Raw genomic sequence first — 21,710 nt, 5'->3', positions numbered from 1 at the left:
TATCTTCAATATGGCGGCGGTCAAAACAAATTCATCCGATGCTGAAATCTGTTGACTATCCAGATAATTATGTTGGAAGTTGCATATTTGTGCAAGATTTTCGATATTGAGACCATGAAGTCAAGTAATACCAGTGCATCATGCATGTAATTTCATATATTCAATTTAGTTTTATGATTTATTACTGGTGTTTATGTATATAAATGTATATGTGACCTACAACCCTGATTCCAAAAAACTTGGGACAAAGTACAAATTGTAAATAAAAACGGAATGCAATGATGTGGAAGTTTCAAAATTCCATATTTTATTCAGAATAGAACATAGATGACATATCAAATGTTTAAACTGAGAAAATGTATCATTTAAAGAGAAAAATTAGGTGATTTTAAATTTCATGACAACAACACATCTCAAAAAAGTTGGGACAAGGTCATGTTTACCACTGTGAGACATCCCCTTTTCTCTTTACAACAGTCTGTAAACGTCTGGGGACTGAGGAGACAAGTTGCTCAAGTTTAGGGATAGGAATGTTAACCCATTCTTGTCTAATGTAGGATTCTAGTTGCTCAACTGTCTTAGGTCTTTTTTGTCGTATCTTCCGTTTTATGATGCGCCAAATGTTTTCTATGGGTGAAAGATCTGGACTGCAGGCTGGCCAGTTCAGTACCCGGACCCTTCTTCTACGCAGCCATGATGCTGTAATTGATGCAGTATGTGGTTTGGCATTGTCATGTTGGAAAATGCAAGGTCTTCCCTGAAAGAGACGTCATCTGGATGGGAGCATATGTTGCTCTAGAACCTGGATATACCTTTCAGCACTGATGGTGTCTTTCCAGATGTGTAAGCTGCCCATGCCACATGCACTAATGCAACCCCATACCATCAGAGATGCAGGCTTCTGAACTGAGCGCTGACAACAACTTGGGTCGTCCTTCTCCTCTTTAGTCCGAATGACACGGCGTCCCTGATTTCCATAAAGAACTTCAAATTTTGATTCGTCTGACCACAGGACAGTTTTCCACTTTGCCACAGTCCATTTTAAATGAGCTTTGGCCCAGAGAAGACGTCTGCGCTTCTGGATCATGTTTAGATACGGCTTCTTCTTTGAACTATAGAGTTTTAGCTGGCAACGGCGGATGGCACGGTGAATTGTGTTCACAGATAATGTTCTCTGGAAATATTCCTGAGCCCATTTTGTGATTTCCAATACAGAAGCATGCCTGTATGTGATGCAGTGCTGTCTAAGGGCCCGAAGATCACGGGCACCCAGGATGGTTTTCCAGCCTTGACCCTTATGCACAGAGATTCTTCCAGATTCTCTGAATCTTTTGATGATATTATGCACTGTAGATGATGATATGTTCAAACTCTTTGCAATTTTACACTGTCGAACTCCTTTCTGATATTGCTCCACTATTTGTCGGCACAGAATTAGGGGGATTGGTGATCCTCTTCCCATCTTTACTTCTGAGAGCCGCTGCCACTCCAAGATGCTCTTTTTATACCCAGTCATGTTAATGACCTATTGCCAATTGACCTAATGAGTTGCAATTTGGTCCTCCAGCTGTTCCTTTTTTGTACCTTTAACTTTTCCAGCCTCTTATTGCCCCGTCCCAACTTTTTTGAGATGTGTTGCTGTCATGAAATTTCAAATGAGCCAATATTTGGCATGAAATTTCAAAATGTCTCACTTTCGACATTTGATATGTTGTCTATGTTCTATTGTGAATACAATATCAGTTTTTGAGATTTGTATATTATTGCATTCCATTTTTATTTACAATTTGTACTTTGTCCCAACTTTTTTGGAATCGGGGTTGTATGTTGCTTGAGATCAGCCAAACCATCATGCTTCAGACTGATAGAACCAGTGACATTGAACAGCTCCATTGGCATATTTCCTAAGTCTATCTGGGGTTTTTCGTTTAGACAAGGGCCCATATGCAGCTCTACACACCTTACAGTAGATAGTTTGTTTGTCGTCATCGGATACCAGCCAGTCAAACTCTTGCTTCCAACTGTCCATAACAGTTCTCCTTCTCTTATCTTTATCATATTTTTGTTGTGCTTTCTTTCTCTCTTCTTCAGTTTGTTTTCGTTTTTGAGAGGTCTTTGATTCAAGTGGTTTTATCCCAAGATAGTCATACAACATTTTCAGATATTTGGAACAATCAATTTTATGTGATATTTTGACAAAACTCATGTGGTAGGACGCTGGTTTTCAAACTCACAGACATAGATGTGACTTGGGGAGACTTGGGGTGGATTTCACTGAGCTGTGTGTATCAAGCTCTCTGATTGGCTGAACCTCCGAAGCAACAGCCAGTCAGAGTGCTCGTTTCAGTTCTAAGCGAAAACAATATGGTCGCGCCCGTATCGGTAAACAAACCAACAGAATCTAGTGAAAATGTCTTGAAAAGTCCTTCAATATGATGAAATATCGAGAGAACGATGAACCCCCTCAAAGAGGGACCGCCCGTGGGGCTGGCAACTTATAAATTCATTCCGCCCTTGCTGCAAACTGACCACGACGGGCAGTGGGGCGGGCACCCATTTCCTACACTGGTCATACGCCACGAAACGTTCCAAATAGGGTATAAAATGCTCACGTCCATATTGGCCCCTGCCCCTCTCGACAATGCGTTCATTATTCGAAATAGTGCGTCTTAAGGCCAATTTATGCTGACAACGCAGTCCTCGCAGACGGCGCTGCAGATAGCGTCTGTGTAGCCCCCCCACCTTCGCAGACGCTCTGCGCGCACCTCCCAAAAATTGTGACCACCGCAGAAGCCTCGCAAACAGCGTCGCAGACAAGAGGGCTCTGATTGGTCCACTGTACATCTGCTGTACACGCACTTCCGCTTCCCTACTTTCCCGGTTTGGTTTGTTTTCACTACCACCATTTTTAAAAACACGAGCGAAGATGGAGCAGCATGAAGAGCGGTTGATCGAGGAAGTACGTACATCTATACGACTCCAGTTCTAGTCATTATAAGTAACCGGAGGATAAACACTCCACTAACCACACCCACCAACTACTCCTAGCGATTTCACGCCCCCTTGCATTGTAGCGGTGAATAACATCGCGCACGCCTATTACTCCCCGCTCAACGATAAATTACAACTGTCTGCGAAAAGCTATCTGCGAAAGCCTTGTCACAAGAGCATGCAGAGGCCTTTAGACGCAGGCGCGCCAACAATCCGAGTCTCTGGAACAGTGTAAACAAACCAGCGAAATGACAGGAGCAATTTGTGAAAAACGCTACAATATTATTATTATTAACTCTTGGGGGGGGGGGGGGGGGGGGGGGGGGGGGGAGACAACCTTTGTTCGTTCCATCCAATACTTTTATTCCATATTTTGTTGTTTTTGTATTTTTGTTTTCGAGTCGAGTTTTTATTTCGTCCTCGGTTGGTTCAGCAACACGCTCCGCCATTTTGTTTTTCTCTACTCACAGTATATGAGCTGATATCCTAGTAGTAGAGTAACCAATCGGAGCACACGACTGTTCATATGCAGTGAAAGTGGACAGAGTAATCAGTGTGGCGCCAAGAAAAAAAGTCCTGCTAATGTTCACTTTATAACATTGGACAGATTTGACAGTGGCATTAGAGCCACAGCAGTGAGGACGAGCCAGACACAGAGGCAGCCAAAGATCGCCATTAGTAATAATCTCATGACCCTGATGTTAAATTACACACAAGTGAGTGGAAGTGAAAGACTGACTAAGTAACCCTCTCGCTCCCCAACACACACAGTGCTATAGTGAAGAGTCCAAGAGTGAAATGCAGACACCGCGTCCATTAGAGCGCATTAAAGATCGTGTCCAGATTGTGGACATCGCTACTTTACAAATCAGTTAATTGCAGCTGATATCAAAGGTTGCTTCCTGTTTAAAATGCAAGACAAGAGCGGCAATGATCATCTTTCCATCTATCTTTCTATCAGCATCCTTCTCTCATCTCGCTTCTCTGTTTCTATGGAGACAGTCTCAAGGTTGCCATAGAGCTCAAAGCCATCTCCCTGACAGATGTCCTGAGAAATGGTGGTCTATATAAAAAAATAAATTAATTAATTTAAAAAAAAATAAAACAGCAGCTGAGTGTTTGTACACTCTTGTCTTTAAAACTCATCACATCCATCTATAGCAGACCTGGGCATTTTCCGGCAAGGTTAATTAGAAATTACAAAATAAACGTATTTTCTAATTTTACCTCATGCATGGACTGAATGTGCATTGCTTTTATTTTGAAGTTGTGTTCAACAAAAACGCAATGCGCGCGACATGAACATGACATGAAATCCCACGAAACCTAATCCCGCGATAACTACTTCCGTAATTTGTCCAGACCAACCACAAACTTGTACGTCATCCTTCAAACGGTCCAGCCAATCACATAGTGTGACGTCACCAGCAGGCGCCGCAGCCCGAGCCGATCTGTAGATCTGATTCCTACTTTTTGGTGAATAATCTCATTATTTTTCAGGGATCCCAGCAGTAATTGAAAAAAAATAGAGGAATGTAAGAAACTATCAGCAGGGGTCAAGGAGGCTGCAAGGCCCCTGAAGCTGTTGAGATTTTAACATTTAAAGATGCTATAGAACACATTTTTTACATAGATTTAACATAGAAAAGCAACAGAATTTAACAATAATGTGTATCTATTTGATGGCATATTTTGTAATCAATGACATAAGTGGCAAAAAAAAAAAAAAAGTGTTATTTAGCTATAAAAATTAGATGAAAATGTAGCTTTGAAGAATATACTTCTAACCCGGACACTGTTCCGCTATCTCTTTTATGGACGATATCTTTTTTTCACGACATATTCAAGGCTGTGAAATTGTAAATAAGAAATCCGAGGAAAGGGGGGGGGGGGGGGGGGGGCGGGGGGGCACAGCCCCCCCAGCATAAGCCGGGGGTCTGGAGCCCACAGGGCCCCAGACACCAAACCATTTTAGGCGTTATATGGTGTATTATGAGCATTTCCTGCAAGTAAAAAATTGATCAACAAGTAAATATTTGACTAGTCTTGGTCTTCATTTTGCCATATAAAATACCTATCAACAGTTTTCCCTTTTAAAATGAAAGATCCATGTAAAATACCTTGAAATATCTAATAAGTGCCTATGTATTTTATCTCTTAATCAAAATAAAAGTTAAAAAAAGTGTAAATAATTTAAAGAAATGTTAATAAAAGAAAACTTTGATAGGCCTTTCAAAATGACTTTGTGAAAAATCATGCTCAATATTTAAGTGAGATACCTGTTGTCTTCCAAATTACACTTAACTCCTGTATTATGTCCTGGCTTTTTCCAAGAATCTGTCACAATGTCTCTTGTCTACAGAGCAAAAGTTTAAAAAAAAAACCCCTAATGTTTCTTATCTAATATATTATTTACATCTTTTACTTCTGGCTCCTTCTATTCCTCTTTGCGTCACTCCCAGCTATTTCTTTCAATTCATCTTTCAGTAAGGCTATTAGTTATTAGTTCTATAGTATTTGCATTCCTCTATTAAAGCTATTTACAAAATGTTCATAGTCTGTCAAACAGCATCTAATGAAAGTCTTTTAATTTTCTTTTCTTTAAACACCATCTCTTTCAGTTTTGCAAACTTGTTCTTTTTCATCTTTTCCTTCAGTCTGTCGGTGTGTTCTTTTCTAGCCCTCTTTGCATCTCTCTCAAACACCTCCTTAGCTTTCCTTTTTGATGGCATCTTAACTACGTCTGATCTTGTACCCTGTAAGTACAGAATTCACGTACGCGGTGCCAGGTCACGCAATAGCCATTTTTAGCTCCGCCATGCACGAGTCGCAGTCAAGACGTGTTCCACGCTCAGCTGCATAAAACTCCGCGAGTCCGGCTCTATTGAGCCGCCGGTCTCGTGCAAGGCGATTAAAACCGACTAGACCCCCCCCAATGATTTAATGCAAAAATAGACGTTTTGTGATGATGATATTTTTCGCGGCAGAATCCGTGGAAATTTCACAGCCCTGCATATTGAATTAAGTTCAACGCATTAGAAACAAAAGCACGAACGGAGTTAAAACACATTTTCTAGCGAAAGGGCGCAGCCATATTGTTTGTACGCGATAGAACGAGAAGTCTCGCGGTATTTACATCAATTTAACTTCCGAGTGTTCCCGAATGTCAACGAGAACAAACAAAGCTGACAAAAACATCGCTAAACAAGCAAACCAAATCAGAACGTATTCTGCTGGTCATTTTACTTAAACATATTTTTAACGGATATACAAGAGATTTAAAAAAAAAAAAACACCACTTTGGCTAGAAAAATAGCGGAATTCCGCTAAATAGCGGACGTCTGGGATCCCTGATTTTTACAAAATATTACATACACAGGTGTCGATATGCCAAATCCCCCCCTTCATGGCCTGCTCTTAAGAATGAATTGTCCTTGTTACAAAAATGTCTGAAATATATAAACAATCCCCATGCAAATATACTGTACACATTCATAGCAGAAGTTATCCTTTCATAAACCCCTCGTTTTTTTTTTTCATTTTACATATATTGTATACAAGTTAAGTTTTCTTTTTAGATTATATTTTCAGAGGAGGTGTGATTTTATGTTGTAATATAAAATAATTCTGTTTATGTTTGAATTTAATAAAAAAAAAAAGGATCTGATTCCTACACCGAATCGACTGATGATCATCTGTCAGCTGTGCTTCGCATCTCCGCCTCAGACATTCAACCTGACTCTGATGCACTCGATAAAGACCAGCAGAGTCTAGATTTCTCTCACTGAACAAATAAAAAACTGAAACACCAAATAAGGTGATTAGACTACAAATGTGGGCATCATTATTATAATATGATGTATCTTGCTTGATATTTGGAGTAGAAAGACAATATTGTGATGTCTTTATTGTGTTTTGGGGTGAATGTGACTGAAAAAAAAAAAGGTACAAACGTTCACATTTTGTTAACCATTGTTTTGGGAAATTTGATTGAATAAATGACATTTTTTGTAAGGCAACCTCGTTTTTTCCATACTCTTACCAGTCTTAGCAGCTTGTAAAAACAACGTTATTTGCTGCTTTATATAAAGAAATACAATTAATATTATGCAGAATTTAGTTCAGCTTTTTGGTCCGGCCCTCCACAAAATTTTCTGTTTCTCATGTGGCCCCATGGAAAAAAATAATTGCCCACCCCTGCTCTATGGAGCACTTGCATGTGACGTCACAGCCGATCCAGATTGTAACAGACGCCATCTTGTCGGTCAAACGCCATATTTCCGCCTTCTACTTCTGGTTCTACTTCTGCTTCTACCTTTTCTTCTGGAAAACCCTACTATATACACACAATTCTACTACAACTGCTGCAGCTACAAGCTCTCCCTACCTGTGCACGTTTTTTATGTTTTTTGTGTGTATTTTTGCGTGTTGTTCGTCTGTACCGGACTTCAATATCCACTACAACCGTATGGACTTACTGGACATTGGTTTCCAGCAGAAAATGACGGTTTGTAGCGATTTCCATCGCATGCACAACATTCCGGACGAGGAAAAAAAAAAAAAAAAAAACACATTCCAGACGAGAATACGAGACCAGCGGGGTCTCCGTGGATTGTTATCGGAAGCAAAGCGAAGGAGGCGGTGTCGGGAGCGGAAGCAAAAGCGAGGCTGCAGAGCCGGCCTGTTGACTAAGCTCAGAAAACAGCTACTCAAATCTCCACTGCCAAGCCTCTACCTCTCCAACGCCAGATCCATGGTAAACAAGACGGACGATTTGGAATTACCTTATTTCTATTCTATAATCGGCTGGTCAGTGCTATACTCAATACTTAAGTGACTTACCCGTCCAATGAGGATTCTTGTTTACAAGATGCCACATCTGAGTCGCTGACAAATCCTGAATTTCTGTAAAGATAACTGTCCAGAGATTTATAAGCACGCAGTGCTTCACCACTGAACAGCGAGGGAAAGTTAATGAGGTAATTATACACGTCCGGGTATTCCGCTGGCAGTTCAAAATCCGGTCGTGAAAACTCCGTCCGGTAAGCCATAAGGGTCACAAATCTGTAGATCGTTTATTTTAGACATATATCTAGTTATCTGTTCATTAGAAAAATGAGCCGTGTAGTCCGTCGGTTGAAATTGATCCATTCTGTACACGAGTGCAGCAGTATTCAGCTGTGTTTTTGACCGACAAGATGGCGGTTGTGTACTTTCCGGTCACGTGACTGCAAGATCTCTATAGACTTTTAAAAACTTTCTACTGAGAAAATCTTTGGAAGAAAATGTGTGAGAGTGTATTTAAGAGATTGTGTGTACTAAAAAGATATGATTTTGGTGAAGGTGAACAGTTTAAAACTCAAAACACCGTGTTCTCGCTTCAGCCAAACTCAGAAACCTGTCAGAAACACAATTGAAACACTGGTACAGGCACGTCCTTGTTCTCCTTGGTTAAACCACATCATTTGTTTTTTTCCCCCCTTCGGTGTACAGACTACGAGCCAACACAGACAGTGGAGTTTCTCCACCGAGCAGATTTATTAACAGCAACTGGAATGTGAAGAGACCTACACCAAATAGTGCCAAAATGGCCTGATTTTAAAACCATAAACCGGTTTTAACACACAGAGCTCAAACAGGATACTGAATTAACAGAGGAGTAAAACACGAGCGTTTTACAGCAGGGAAAAGCGTTAAAGCATGCAGCGCAGGGCCTCGTTCTTCACACGTCATTTTACAAATCCAAAATACAAACAAATAACGGATGCGAAATTTACTAATCATGATCAGTCAAATGGGATCGTTTGAGTCTTTGAAAACACAACTTGATTAGTTTAGCCAGATTTAGTTATTTGAGAATACTACGCCCTCCCGTTTTGCCTGGAAAGGGCACATATTGAGACATGAAACCAGGAACAGAGAATCCTGGTTCCGAGTCTAAATATATAGATCAGTCACTGGCTAATGCAAATGGTACAGAAACCACGAGGTGACCAAATTCATTTAAACAGCCATGGTTCAATCAGTCTTTAGAACAAACCAGTATGAACATCAGTCCTCCTAATTACGTTATGAAAGGCAATCTCGCTCACATCCCCATACTTACAGCTTTAATGAAAAATGATTTGACCCATGTCAATTCATGAGAAGATTTGATTAATTTCAGATATCATCTCATATATTTAGCAATACATCATCATGGACACAAGGTTGTAATTTTATACCCATGCCATCAGGGAGGGGGAAAAAAAAAATCTATTAAAACGTGATAACCTGGTCATTCAGGTCGTCAGCTGACTTCATTTTAGTGTCCCGTAAGGTGACTGAGCCTTGGCCTGACCAATCGAAGCAACCTCAGATCATAACACTGCCTCCTGAGGCTTGTACAATGGCCACTATGCATGATGGGTGCATCGCTTCACGTGCTTTCCTTCTCACCCTGACACACCCATCACTGCGGAACAGGGTAAACCTAGACTTATCAGACCACATGGCCTTTCTCCATTGCTCCAGAGTCTTTATGCTCCAGGGCTTTCCACAAGCGCCGGCTGCCGGCCATACAGCCGACTACACAATTAAGTAAAGCCAGCTACTTTAATGACTTATTTTTGTAGCCCACAGACTAAATATTAATTTTCAATTTTAATAAAATTAAATGTTTATCCAACAGACTGACAATGTCAAACTGAACCGCAGTTGTGATTCGCGCTGTTTGTACCGATAACCACAAATTCCCCGCCGACTTCGTTGATCAAGGGAGAGTAACTCATCCGCGGCCCCGACATGCGGTGTGTGCGCGCACTTGGCGGAGGCAGTAGTGTGTCGGAGGCGACATCGGAGGGAACAGAAGCAGAGATAACATATCTGTGAAGAAACTCAGTCGTCCAGGTACATAGTAATCTGTGGTTGGTTGAAGAGAGCAACTGGACTTGCTTGACGATTCTTGAAAACGTTTCGTTTTTTCACTTTGGGATGAGATCACCTTCGACTGGTGCGGGAATACGAGAGGACTTCCAGAAAACTGGCAGACATCTTAGCCAGAGTGCATCGTTCATTTTTGTCAACCTGGAACGACCATCATTGAACAGAGGTGGGTGTCTATGACATCTTATCAGCCGCCCACAATGCAGCCATCAGCATTCTGATTCAGATTCTATGATGATCCATGGGAGAATAAATACTGGATACTCCCTAATAGTCAGACAGAACTGAGGATGCCTTTCGGAGGAGAGGCGAAACGTTTTCAAGAATCGTCAAGCAAGTCCAGTTGCTCTCTTCAACCAACCACAGAAGCAGAGATGACGCTTATTTTGTCTCCGGTAAACTAGTCTTCTCTCATTCAATTACGTGCTGGCATCAAAAGACACCGTTGGTTGTAAATGAAGCCAAACTGAGTGGTTGGAGTGTATTTTCATACACAAATGGAGAAATGTTCGCCGAGTGTTTAATTGTGTAGCCCCACTGCAGACCGTTGTCGTTGTTGATTCATAGCATGCTCAGTTGCGTGAATGTGTCATGCACCGAAAATAAGAGATTTACAAGCCAGGAACGCCTCATGATGCAATACGCAAGAAAAAAAAAAAGATGATTTACTGCCATTTTACTTTGTATTTGAATAAAGTGAATAAATAAAATGGTCTGTGGAAAATACATTTAATCCTGGGAACTGCATGCACAGGAGTTTATTTTGTGTTTACTACCACCACCCCTCCCCGGCTGGCTACTTATTTGTCATGGCTGGCTAGTATGAGCCTTATGGCCCTTTTCCACTACCCTTTTTCAGCTCGCTTCAGCCCGACACGGTTCACGTTTCGACTACCTCAAAACAGCACGACTCAGCTCACTTCAGCCCTGCTTAGCACCCAAAACTCGCACGGTTTTGGAGTAGGGCTGAAGCGAGCCAAACCGAGCCGAGTAGGGCTGGGGGCGTGAGCAGACACTCCCCTGTGCACTAATTGGTGAGGAGGAGTGTCCTCACATGCCCACACACGCCCCGCGAGCACGCTGGGATCTGTAAACACCGTAAACCCGGAAGAAGAAGAATTACGAATTACGAGAATTTCTGAAGCCTTATGCGCCTCGCCTCATCTATACGCTCTTGCCAGTATCTGTTGGCGTTGTCGGTGACAACAAGCCACAGCACCAAGACCAGCAACACTAACGACTCCATGTCCTCCATGTTTATTGTTTACTATCCGGGTCGTGAGACTACCGCTTAAAAGATCACTGATGTCATTGTTTGCGCCGCCTAACGACATCACGTGACGTCCACCCACTTTCACTAACTCCACCCAATGTGTCCACCCACTTCCAGCCAGCACGGTTCAGCGCGGTTGTAGTCGAAATGCAACTCCAACAGCCCCGCTCAGCTCAACTCAGCACAGCACGGCTCAGCCCAACTCAGCCGCGTTGGTAGTGGAAAAGCGGCATTAGTGGAAAGCCCTGTGCTCCCCAGCAAACTGAAGCTTTTTCTCCTGATTAGTCTCACCAACAAGTAGTTTTCTTTTGGCCACACAGCTATTCTGGTTCTTGTCACACTGCCCGTGTAGAAACACTCTCTCTTTCAATATTTAAACAGCCGTGAGTTCTACTGTCGATTCATTACAATTTGATTTCCCCAAGCATTTAACTGATCTCTGATCACGGTCAGTCACGATTTTTCCTCGACTACATTTCTTGAAGTTGATAGCTCACCCCTATCCTTCAGGTTCTAATAATGTGTTGGACAGTTCTTAATCCAGTTCCAGGCATTTCAGCAATCTCCTTAGTTGTCACTCTTGCACTTTATGTGGTATTGTAGTCCTGTGATGTTTGTTTAAATGTAGCACCATGGTCCTGGAGAAATGTTTCGTTTTAACTCTGTACTGTACCAACTGTATATGTATATGGTTGAAATGACAAATAAAAAAAAATAAAATAAAAAAACTTGATCTTGACCTTGTTTTCTCTGCTTGGTTCAAGCCAGTAATTTAACCCTTCTGAAATGCAGCAAAATTTTTTCCATGACCATGGGATACGCCGTCCGACATGGTTGTTTAAGAAACGAGAATCTATTTCACTGCATCAGTCAGGGTTTTATTTTAAAAAAAAAAGCCCCATGCCGGATAAAATATACAGGGTTAGTCAAAATTATATGAACACTAATGGATTATTTTTCTCCAGCAGATAGACGTATGCCATGGGTGACATTTCCCCATGAAATGTGTGTCCGGGCTTTAAATGGTCCTGTTGCTCGCTGATTTTTGTGCGTTGAACACGATGGTGAACAGGTTGAGACCGTCCTCTAAATCATCTTGCACATATGATGTAGGTTTTGTGAATAAATGGTTTCTATCATTTAAGTGTTCACATAATTTTGACTAACCCTGTATTAATCACTGCAGTAATTATCCAATCAAAGGCTCTTATGTATGTGCAACTTCCAAATGGCGCCTTTTTTGGGGTGGGGTGGGGTGTTGTTTACAGGCAGTTGCTGTGTCCAAAATCACTCCCTACTCACTATATAGTGGACTATATAACAAGTTCGCCATTTGCAGTGCTGTCCGAACGTACAGTGAGGATCATTACACCCTATATAGTGGACTCAAAGTATCCCACAATGCATTGTGAAAAGTGGCGTACAACCAATGGTCACTAGCCAAGCAACATATACCATCATGCATTGCGTTTGCACTGAAAGAAAAATGGCAGAAGACCGAGAGGAGCACCTGGTGCAGCAAGCACATTACAAACGGACATTCAAGCACAATTAAAAATAGTAAGAGAAAATGTATGGATCAGTATAAATTGTCCATCAGTGCATGAATGAAAGAGAGCTGTTGCTGTCTACTACTGATAGTGTTGGTCTGCTGGCTTGTTTAATTTTAGTAATTAAAAAAAAATTATTACTTAATTTAATTGTATAATAATTATTCATTTATTTGTCTTTTTGTTATAATTAATGTCTGTTATTTTTAAAAAGGGTGAAAAATGGTCAGCCAAGAATGTATCGTGAACATTGCCTTTTGTGTACAGTGCTGCTGCAAAATCATAAAGTTGGAAAAAAAAAAATAGTAAGAGAATAGAAAAGCTAAAATAGAATAAGCCAGATAAAATACAAGAATAAAAGTTAGAGTGCAGAGCGAGGAATTAATCACAAACCTCAAATTTGATTGAATAAAAGGCAGCAGCAAAGAAGAAAGGATTCAGCCTTGTTTTAAAAGAACTGAAAGATGCAGCAGACACAAAGTACTTTGTATTGATTAATGTAGGAAATGCGCTCAGTATAATATGGATTTATCACAAAAATACATGCATGGGTTTATTATTTTGAAAACCCACCAGCCGACTGATCTGGCACGTTTTAATTGTGCGACAGCGATGACGTAAATAACGGCAAGGCGGAGAAATGTCCAAAAGTGGGTTTTTTCCCCCCATTTTACCAATAAGCTCACTATATAGTCCTCTATATAGAATTCCCTAGATAGTGAGTAGGGAGTAGTGAATGAGAGTGATTTCAGACATAGCGCACGCGCGCCTGTGTGTGAGAGAGAGAGATTAATCAGGAACGTCAAATCATCTATCCTGTTCACGCCCAACCTCAGACACGTAGACCAAAAAATCTTCCTGCATCAGGTGTTGAAGAAATGTGGTCCCTGCCCCAAGTCTCACCGATTCTAGCACACTCATGACCTTAGCAGGCTTTCGTCTAAACGGGGGAACAGGGGCGCTGCGCCCTCTTACTCTCGGCGTGCGCCCCCTTACCGACTCCGTGAAAACATCCCAGCAACACTACGTGACAATGTGTCTGATCATCAAATACGTTATAATTACTCCAAAAATATTCCAATCATAGTAGATACACTGCCAGACGGTGCAAAAACAATCCGAACTGGCGTTTTCCAGACTGAGGCGCCATGTTGTTTAGTTGTTTACTTGTCGCGGCTGCTCTCGCGAGATTTGACATGGGTTACATACAAGGTCAGCTGACTTGTAGAGTGAGATTTCTCGAGACTGAATGACCTTTCACCCACCGGCGCGGGAGATTTTGACAGAAGTAGTTCGCGAGTTGTTTTTGTTGACACTTGGGCATTTAAAGATGTCATCCCGTGGCACGAAGCGGAAGAAAGCCAAAGACCATCCGGGGCAGAAGATGATTACTTCTTTCTTTTTCAATGTTGACAGACAATTTGTTACAATTTCCCTCTCAGATAGCCTCAGAATGTCCCATTGGAGCATTTTTCAAAGGCTTTGCACGGCGGGGGGGGGGACCGGCACCATCCCCCGCTTCGCTCCCTCGCCATGGTGAGCACCCTCATACTAAATTTTTCTAGAAAAAAAACCCTGCTTAGATTAGTGCTCTTATTTATAAATAACATTTAATCTGATTTTTACAGGGAAAAATGGAATATGTGGTCAAGCAGATTTAAAATTAGCATATTACACATACTACAGTTCATCAAAACGTCATTTCATTGCTTTTAGTAAACTTAATTTAAACAAGTTTCTCATTACTAGACTGAATTACAGTGAGTGAGGAATTATCTTGGGAGGAGCAGAATAGCACCATGGTAATGCATCTTTTGCAGAATGCCACTGACTACCATTGGGTTCGAGTCTCAATTTGGGTGAGAGCAGGGAGTTCGAATCATATTAGATGTATAAAAACAAGTAGCGCGAATCCAACTTGATTCAATCACGTCAAACTGATGTGCACATTTGAGTCAAGTAAATTCAGTAAGGTTTTTTTTTTTTTAAAGTGTAGAGCTTGTGTTTCAACTTCGTCCTACTCCAACTTTTAAAGGCCTATATAACGAGGCGTGGTCGGAGTGGATTATAGGGTCTCCAGAACTGGTTCTCAAACTTGGTCTTAACTGCAACGTGGAAGGAGTGAGGACTTACTTGTACGTGAGGCCGTCTCCTATAGCAAAGAGCTGCTGGGCAGTGAGTCCATCTTCTGGGACATAGCCAGTCCCTCCACTGATCAGGTAATCAGCCATACTGTAGAAACACAAACACGACATGTATAAACAGAAAGAATAACTTTAGTCGTTCTTACTAGTGGGATCGTTTTGCTAGACAGGCAATGTAAGGATGGAAAAGCTTGATGTATTTTGGGGTTGGGGTCCCAGTTTATGCTTTTGTGGATTTGTACTCAGTCCTTATTAGGCCATCGAAGTACAAAACCCATACTCTAATAAAACATCAAGTGATTCATATACCATGAACATCCTTATTATTTAACAGAGCCACATAATCAAATGTCATTTGCTGTTCAGTATTTATGAACTGAACCCCAACTGGATCTCTACTCCTTATATACAAAAAAAAAAAAAGTGTACACGCGTGTACAGTCAAGCCAGAAAGTCTGTACACCCCTTTCACCTTCTATTACGTTACAGACTTATCCTACAATAGATTGAGTTCATCTAGTCACAAAATTCTACACAAAATAGCCCATAATGACAAAGTCAAAGCAGGGTTTTAGACATGCGTGCTAATTTATTAAAAATCAAAATGTAAAATATATGTACACAAAAAAGTGTGCACACCCTTTGATATGACACCCAAAAGTGAGCTAAGGTGCATTTTGTTTTCACCGATACTGCTTAAGATGTTTCTACAACTTAATTGGAGTCCACCTGTGGTAAACTCAATTGACTGGACATGGTTGGAGATTGCCAACACCTGCCTATATTAAAGGTCCCACAGTTGACAGTGCACGTCAGAGCAAACTCCAAGCCATGGGGTCAAAGGAATTATCTGCAGACCTCAGAAACAGGATTTTGTTAAGGCATAGACCTGGAGAAGGGTACAGAAAAATTGCTACACCTTTACAGGTCCCAAAGAGCACAGTGGCCACCATCATTTGTAAATGGAAGAAGTTTGGAACCACCAAGAATCTTCCTAGCCCTGGCCGCCTGGCCAAACCTGAGCGATCGGGGAAGACGGGCCTTAGCCAGGGAGGTGAGCAGGAACCGAGGGTCACTCTGACAGAGCTCCAGCTTCTCCTTGTGGAGACAGGAGAACCTTTCAGAAAATCAACCATCCAGGCAGCACCCCACAAATCCAGCCTTTATGGTAGAATGGCCAGATGGAAGCCACTCCTTCTGAGTTTGCCAAAAGGTACTGAGAGGACTCTCAAACCACGAGAAACAAGATTCTCTGGTCTGATGAAATCAAAATTGAACTTTTTGGCCTGAATACCAAGCATCACGTCTGGAGGAAACCAGGCACTGCTCATCACCTGGATAATGGCATCCTGTGAAGCATGGTGGTGGCAGAATCATGATGTGGGGATGTTTTTCAGCAGCAGGAATGGGGCCACTAGTCCTGATTAGGGATGTTAACCGATGACCGTTTGACCGGTGGTTGACCGAATCAACGTCAACCGGTTAATTTTTTTTTGGTTGTTGGTTAAAAAAAAAAAATCAATCGTTTTGAAGCTGCCAATTTTGGAGCGGAGGACTTGGAATTCTGTGTTGTAAACGCTTGGGGCGTGCCATGCAGTGTAAGAATGACAGCTGACGAATCAGAAACACCCATTCAGTCATGTCCCGCCCTCCTGCCCCAGTTAAAGACAGCTGACAAATCAGAAACACCCATTCAGTCATGTCCCACCCCAGTTAAAGACAGCTAACAAATCAGAAACACCCATTCAGTCATGTCCCGCCCCAGCTGAACACAGCTGCCACTCGGCGAAAGAAAAAAGTGTAGCCACAGGCTTTTTAGCTTACAAATGATTATTGTTTTTTTTTTTTAAATTATTATTAGAAGGCACATGGAGTTTAGTCCTGCCTTGGCCAGTGCATTCTGAAAGTATGTTTCGGTCTGTAGCCAACAATGCATGTTATTGCAGATCATACCTCTCCACACAAACTAAAGGCGCAGATGCCGACTTTTTCACGGCTGAATCGTGCAGATCCGATTGCTTTCCTTTGAGCATACAGAATTTACTCTGATGAAATTATTCAGACACTCCAACGTCCCCCCTAAAAAAAAAAAAAAAATTGGATCTTTGCACGATTCAGCCGTGAAAAAGGCGGCATCCGCTAAAAGGCGCACCGTTTGCTTAACCGACTTTAACCGGCTAATGAGGCTCGGTGGTCGGTCAAGATTTTTAGTTTTCGCCATCCCTAGTGCAAACGCAGCGATGTAACTGATGTATACAGTGACGTAATGACATGCCTCCCTTTAGCACCCCGAGCTATGGAAAAGCAAACTGGTTCTCAGCTGTCTTGCAAGTTGAACGAGTTGTGAACCAGCACCAGCCCCGAAACTAATTTGGTGGAAAAGGGGTAATAGACACACACAATCAATCATTCACACTCACATTCGCACCTACAGTCAATTTGGAGCCATTAATTAACCTAACTTGCATATCTTTGGACTGTGGGGGAAACCCACACAGACACAGATACCCCTTTTCCACCAAATCAGTTCCAGGGCTGGTTCGGGGCCAGTGCTGGTTCACAACTCATTCAACTTGCGAGCCAGCTGAGAACCAGTTTGCTTTTCCATCGCTCGCGGTGTTAAGAGAAGACACGTCATTACATCGCTGTATACGTCAGTTACGTCGCTACGTTTGCATAAACCTTGGCGCGAATATCAAAGCAAAAACAATGTGGAAGAAGCAGCAGCAACAACAATAATAATAATGGATGACTTCGCATTTGTACAGCTGCTGCTTCTCGTCGCTTAAAAATGGCGATCTTTCGCGGTCTTGTTATTGGTCTTAACAACTCCGCCCCCCGCTGACGTAAGCGGTTCTTTCCTCTGGCCCAGCAGAGAGTTGGTGCTAGCCTGGAACCGGTTTTTCTGGCCCCAGAGCCAGTTCTTTGTCAGTGGAAACAGAAAACCCAGTTCCAAACTAAACTAAGCACTGGCCCAGAACCAGCCCTGGAACTGCTTTGGTGGAAAAGGGGCAAGAGAGAACATGCAAACTCCACACAAGAAAGGCCTTCACCGGCCACTGGACTCGAACCCTGGACCTTCTTGCTGTGAGGCGACAGTGTTAACCACTACACACACTATTTTGTGACAATAAAAATAAGAATGTAATAAAACATTCTGGGCGGCACGGTGGTGTAGTGGTTAGCGCTGTCGCCTCACAGCAAGAAGGTCCGGGTTCGAGCCCCGTGGCCGGCGAGGGCCTTTCTGTGCGGAGCTTGCGTGTTCTCCCTGTGGGTTTCCTCCGGGTGCTCCGGTTTCCCCCACAGTCCAAAGACATGCAGGTTAGGTTAACTGGTGACTCTAAATTGACCGTAGGTGTGAATGTGAGTGTGAATGGTTGTCTGTGTCTATGTGTCAGCCCTGTGATGACCTGGCGACTTGTCCAGGGTGTACCCCGCCTTTCACCCGTAGTCAGCTGGGATAGACTCCAGCTCGCCTGCGACCCTGTAGAACAGGATAAAGTGGCTACAGATAATGAGATGAGACTTTCTGCTATAGGGCGGCACGGTGGTGTGGTGGTTAGCGCTGTCGCCTCACAGCAAGAAGGTCCGGGTTCGAGCCCCGTGGCCGGCGAGGGCCTTTCTGTGTGGAGTTTGCATGTTCTCCCCGTGTCCGCGTGGGTTTCCTCCGGGTGCTCCGGTTTCCCCCACAGTCCAAAGACATGCAGGTTAGGTTAACTGGTGACTCTAAATTGACCGTAGGTGTGAATGTGAGTGTGAATGGTTGTCTGTGTCTATGTGTCAGCCCTGTGATGACCTGGTGACTTGTCCAGGGTGTACCCCGCCTTTCACCCGTAGTCAGCTGGGATAGGCTCCAGCTTGTCTGCGACCCTGTAGAACAGGATAAAGCGGCTAGAGATAATGAGATGAGATGAGATGAGATGAGATGCCTCCCGGACAGCGGTGCTGATTGAATCTGCCTCGCTCGCGACTCTCTCGTTAGAAATGAACGACTTACGCACCCTACGTAGCGACTTACGTACTGAACGACACCCGATACAGTGCCGTTCGGGATTCAACCACTGATTTTCTTCCTTCTGTGCGCTTTGTTTCCTGTCCGTAAACCCCACAAGGTCTCTCTTATGCACGGTAATAAACATGAAAACGGACATAAAAACGTTTATCACTTACGCGAGCGGTGAAGAGTCAGCGTAGGCTTTTCAGCAGAATGAAGAAAGATACGTGAAAAGCGCGTCGCTTCCTGAAGTGAAATATATATATACAGAGTAAATCCCTGAAGATGAAAAGAACAGAATGAAGGCCCTCCTTTTACATTTACTCACATGACGAGCGCTTATGAAGCTTTCATGACACAAAAAACCGCGAGTTAATTGCCGGAACACTGCAGCGCGTTGTTCAGGAGGGGCTCATGTGTAACGGCTGAGCAGCGCGTGCTCCATCCGCACGAGGCTCCAATTTTCGAATTCTTCGTTCCACGTTAGAGAAAATGGTGCTGCTGTGACGTCACGGCGCCTGTAGGTGGCTCTGTAGAGTGTGTGTGTGTTAACATGACGCGTGTCCATGAAATATTGCCAACATCTCTACACGGAAGTGCTCTCTCTCCAGGCGGAAACACAAAGAGCTCGCGCACAAAGACCTGAGAGCCTCCTTTTGACAAAATCCTCACAAAGGACCTCGAGCGAGTTAGAGGCGCGCGTGCGCCAAAATCATCAGCACGTGCGCTGAAAACCAGCCCCCAAATCACCAAACTTCCGGTTTCCTACGATATATCTTTAAATGCTTATCATTGCAAAGTCCATCTCATCTCATCTCATCTCATCTCATTATCTCTAGCCACTTTATCCTGTTCTACAGGGTCGCAGGCAAGCTGGAGCCTATCCCAGCTGACTACGGGCGAAAGGCGGGGTACACCCTGGACAAGTCGCCAGGTCATCACAGGGACACATAGACACACAACCATTCACACTCACATTCACACCTACGGTCAATTTAGAGTCACCAGTTAACCTAACCTGCATGTCTTTGGACTGAAACCGGAGCACCCGGAGGAAACCCACGCGGAGAACATGCAAACTCCGCACAGAAAGGCCATCGCCGGCCACGGGGCTCGAACCCGGACCCTCTTGCTGTGAGGCGTCAGCGCTAACCATTACACGACCGTGCAGCCCTTATTGCAAATTTAATAAAACAAAACAATGTTAGTCACTATTTCTTAACGAAAAACTCACCAGGGTAGTATATTCATCTCGTCTTCCACTTCTAATTCTTCTTCCACTTCTTATTCTTCTTACCAAATAAGAATGTTCTCGGTTCGGGCCTTTCTGTCATCCGAAGGAGTTTTTCCTTGCCACTGACCGTCACCACTGGCTTGCTCGTTAGGGATAAAAACTCAGGGTGTAGTGGTTAGCGCTGTTGCCTCAGAGCAAGAAGGTCCGGGTTCAAGCTCCGTGGCCGGCGACGGCCTTTCTGTGCGGAGTTTGCATGTTCTCTCCGTGTCCGCGTGGGTTTCCTCCGGGTGCTCCGGTTTCCCCAACAGTCCAAAGACATGCAGGTTAGGTTAACTGGTGACTCTAAATTGAGCGTAGGTGTGAATGTGAGTGTGAATGGTTGTCTGTGTCTATGTGTCAGCCCTGTGATGACCTGGCGATTCGTCCAGGGTGTACCCCGCCTTTCGCCCGTAGTCAGCTGGTATAGGCTCCAGCTTGCCTGCGACCCTGTAGAAGGATAAAGCGGCTAGAGATAACGAGATGAGATGAGGAAACTCATGCAGACAACATGCAAACTCCACATAGAAAGGCCCTCGCCGGCCATGAACCCAGGACCTTCTTGCTGTGAGGCGACAGTGCTAACCACTACGCCACCTGCTTGCCCATCCATTATCTGTAGCTGCTTATCCTGTTCTACAGGGTCGCAGGCAAGCTGGAGCCTATCCCAGTTGACTATGGGTGAGAGGCGAGGTACAGCCTGGACAAGTCGTCAGGTCATCGGAGGGTTGACACACAGAGACAAACAACCTTTCACATTCGCATTTGCACCTACAGTCAATTTGGAGCCATGAATTAACCTAACCTGCAGGTCTTTGGACTGTAGTGGAAACCGGAGCACCTGGAGGAAACCCACGCAGACACGGGGAGAACATGCAAACTCCACACAGAAAGGCCCTCGCCGGCCACTGGGCTCGAACCCAGGACCTTCTTGCTGTGAGGCAACAGTGCTAACCACTACACCATGTGCTTGTCCATCCATTATCTGTACCTGCTTATCCTGTTCTACAGGCTCGTGGGCAAGCTGGAGCCTATCCCAGCTGACTATGGGTGAGAGGCGGGGTACACCCTGGACAAGTCACCAGGTTATCGCAGGGTTGACACACAGAGACAAACAACTATTCACACTCACATTCGCACCTACGGTCAATTTGGAGCCATGAATTAACCTAACCTGCATGTCTTTGGACTGTGGGGGAAACCGGAGCACCCGGAGGAAACCCACACAGACACGGGGAGAACATGCAAACTCTCACACAGAAAGGCCCTTGCCGGCCATGGGGCTCGAGCCCAGGAGCTTCTTGCTGTGAGGCGACAGTGCTAACCACTACATCACCGTGCCACTTATTATTATTATTATAGCAATGAAGATTTTTTTATCCTACTTCACTGATGCACAATATAATTGCTGGGTTTCAGTCACATGACTTTTCTTAGCAGTTTTACAGGAAGTGAAATAGCTGGTGGTCTAAACGGCTGCCGTAGTGCAAACAACTAGCGATAATTTATCAAAGTATGCTCGTAATCTAGAAGCCACTGCTCGCTTTAGATATATTCAGAAAAT

General features: G+C 43.5%; 1 protein-coding gene across 1 annotated transcript in view; it reads right to left on the bottom strand.

The window, feature by feature from the left end:
- impdh1a (IMP (inosine 5'-monophosphate) dehydrogenase 1a) overlaps nt 1–19,473 on the bottom strand; it is a 77,560-nt gene extending 58,087 nt beyond the window's left edge. Inside the window, exons 1-2 of the mRNA XM_060923616.1 lie at nt 19,053–19,473; nt 14,872–14,970 (exon numbers count right to left, since the gene is read on the bottom strand). Coding sequence (XP_060779599.1) covers nt 14,872–14,969 — 98 coding nt within the window. The 5' untranslated portion in view covers nt 14,970; nt 19,053–19,473. The remainder of the gene's footprint in view (nt 1–14,871; nt 14,971–19,052) is intronic.
- Nucleotides 19,474–21,710: the final 2,237 nt, after the last annotated feature.

The sequence above is a fragment of the Neoarius graeffei genome, chromosome 6 (genome assembly GCF_027579695.1).
Source record: "Neoarius graeffei isolate fNeoGra1 chromosome 6, fNeoGra1.pri, whole genome shotgun sequence".
NCBI classification, from domain to species: domain Eukaryota; kingdom Metazoa; phylum Chordata; class Actinopteri; order Siluriformes; family Ariidae; genus Neoarius; species Neoarius graeffei.
Note: the sequence above shows the minus strand (reverse complement) of the source record. Positions and strands in the feature narration are given on the sequence as shown.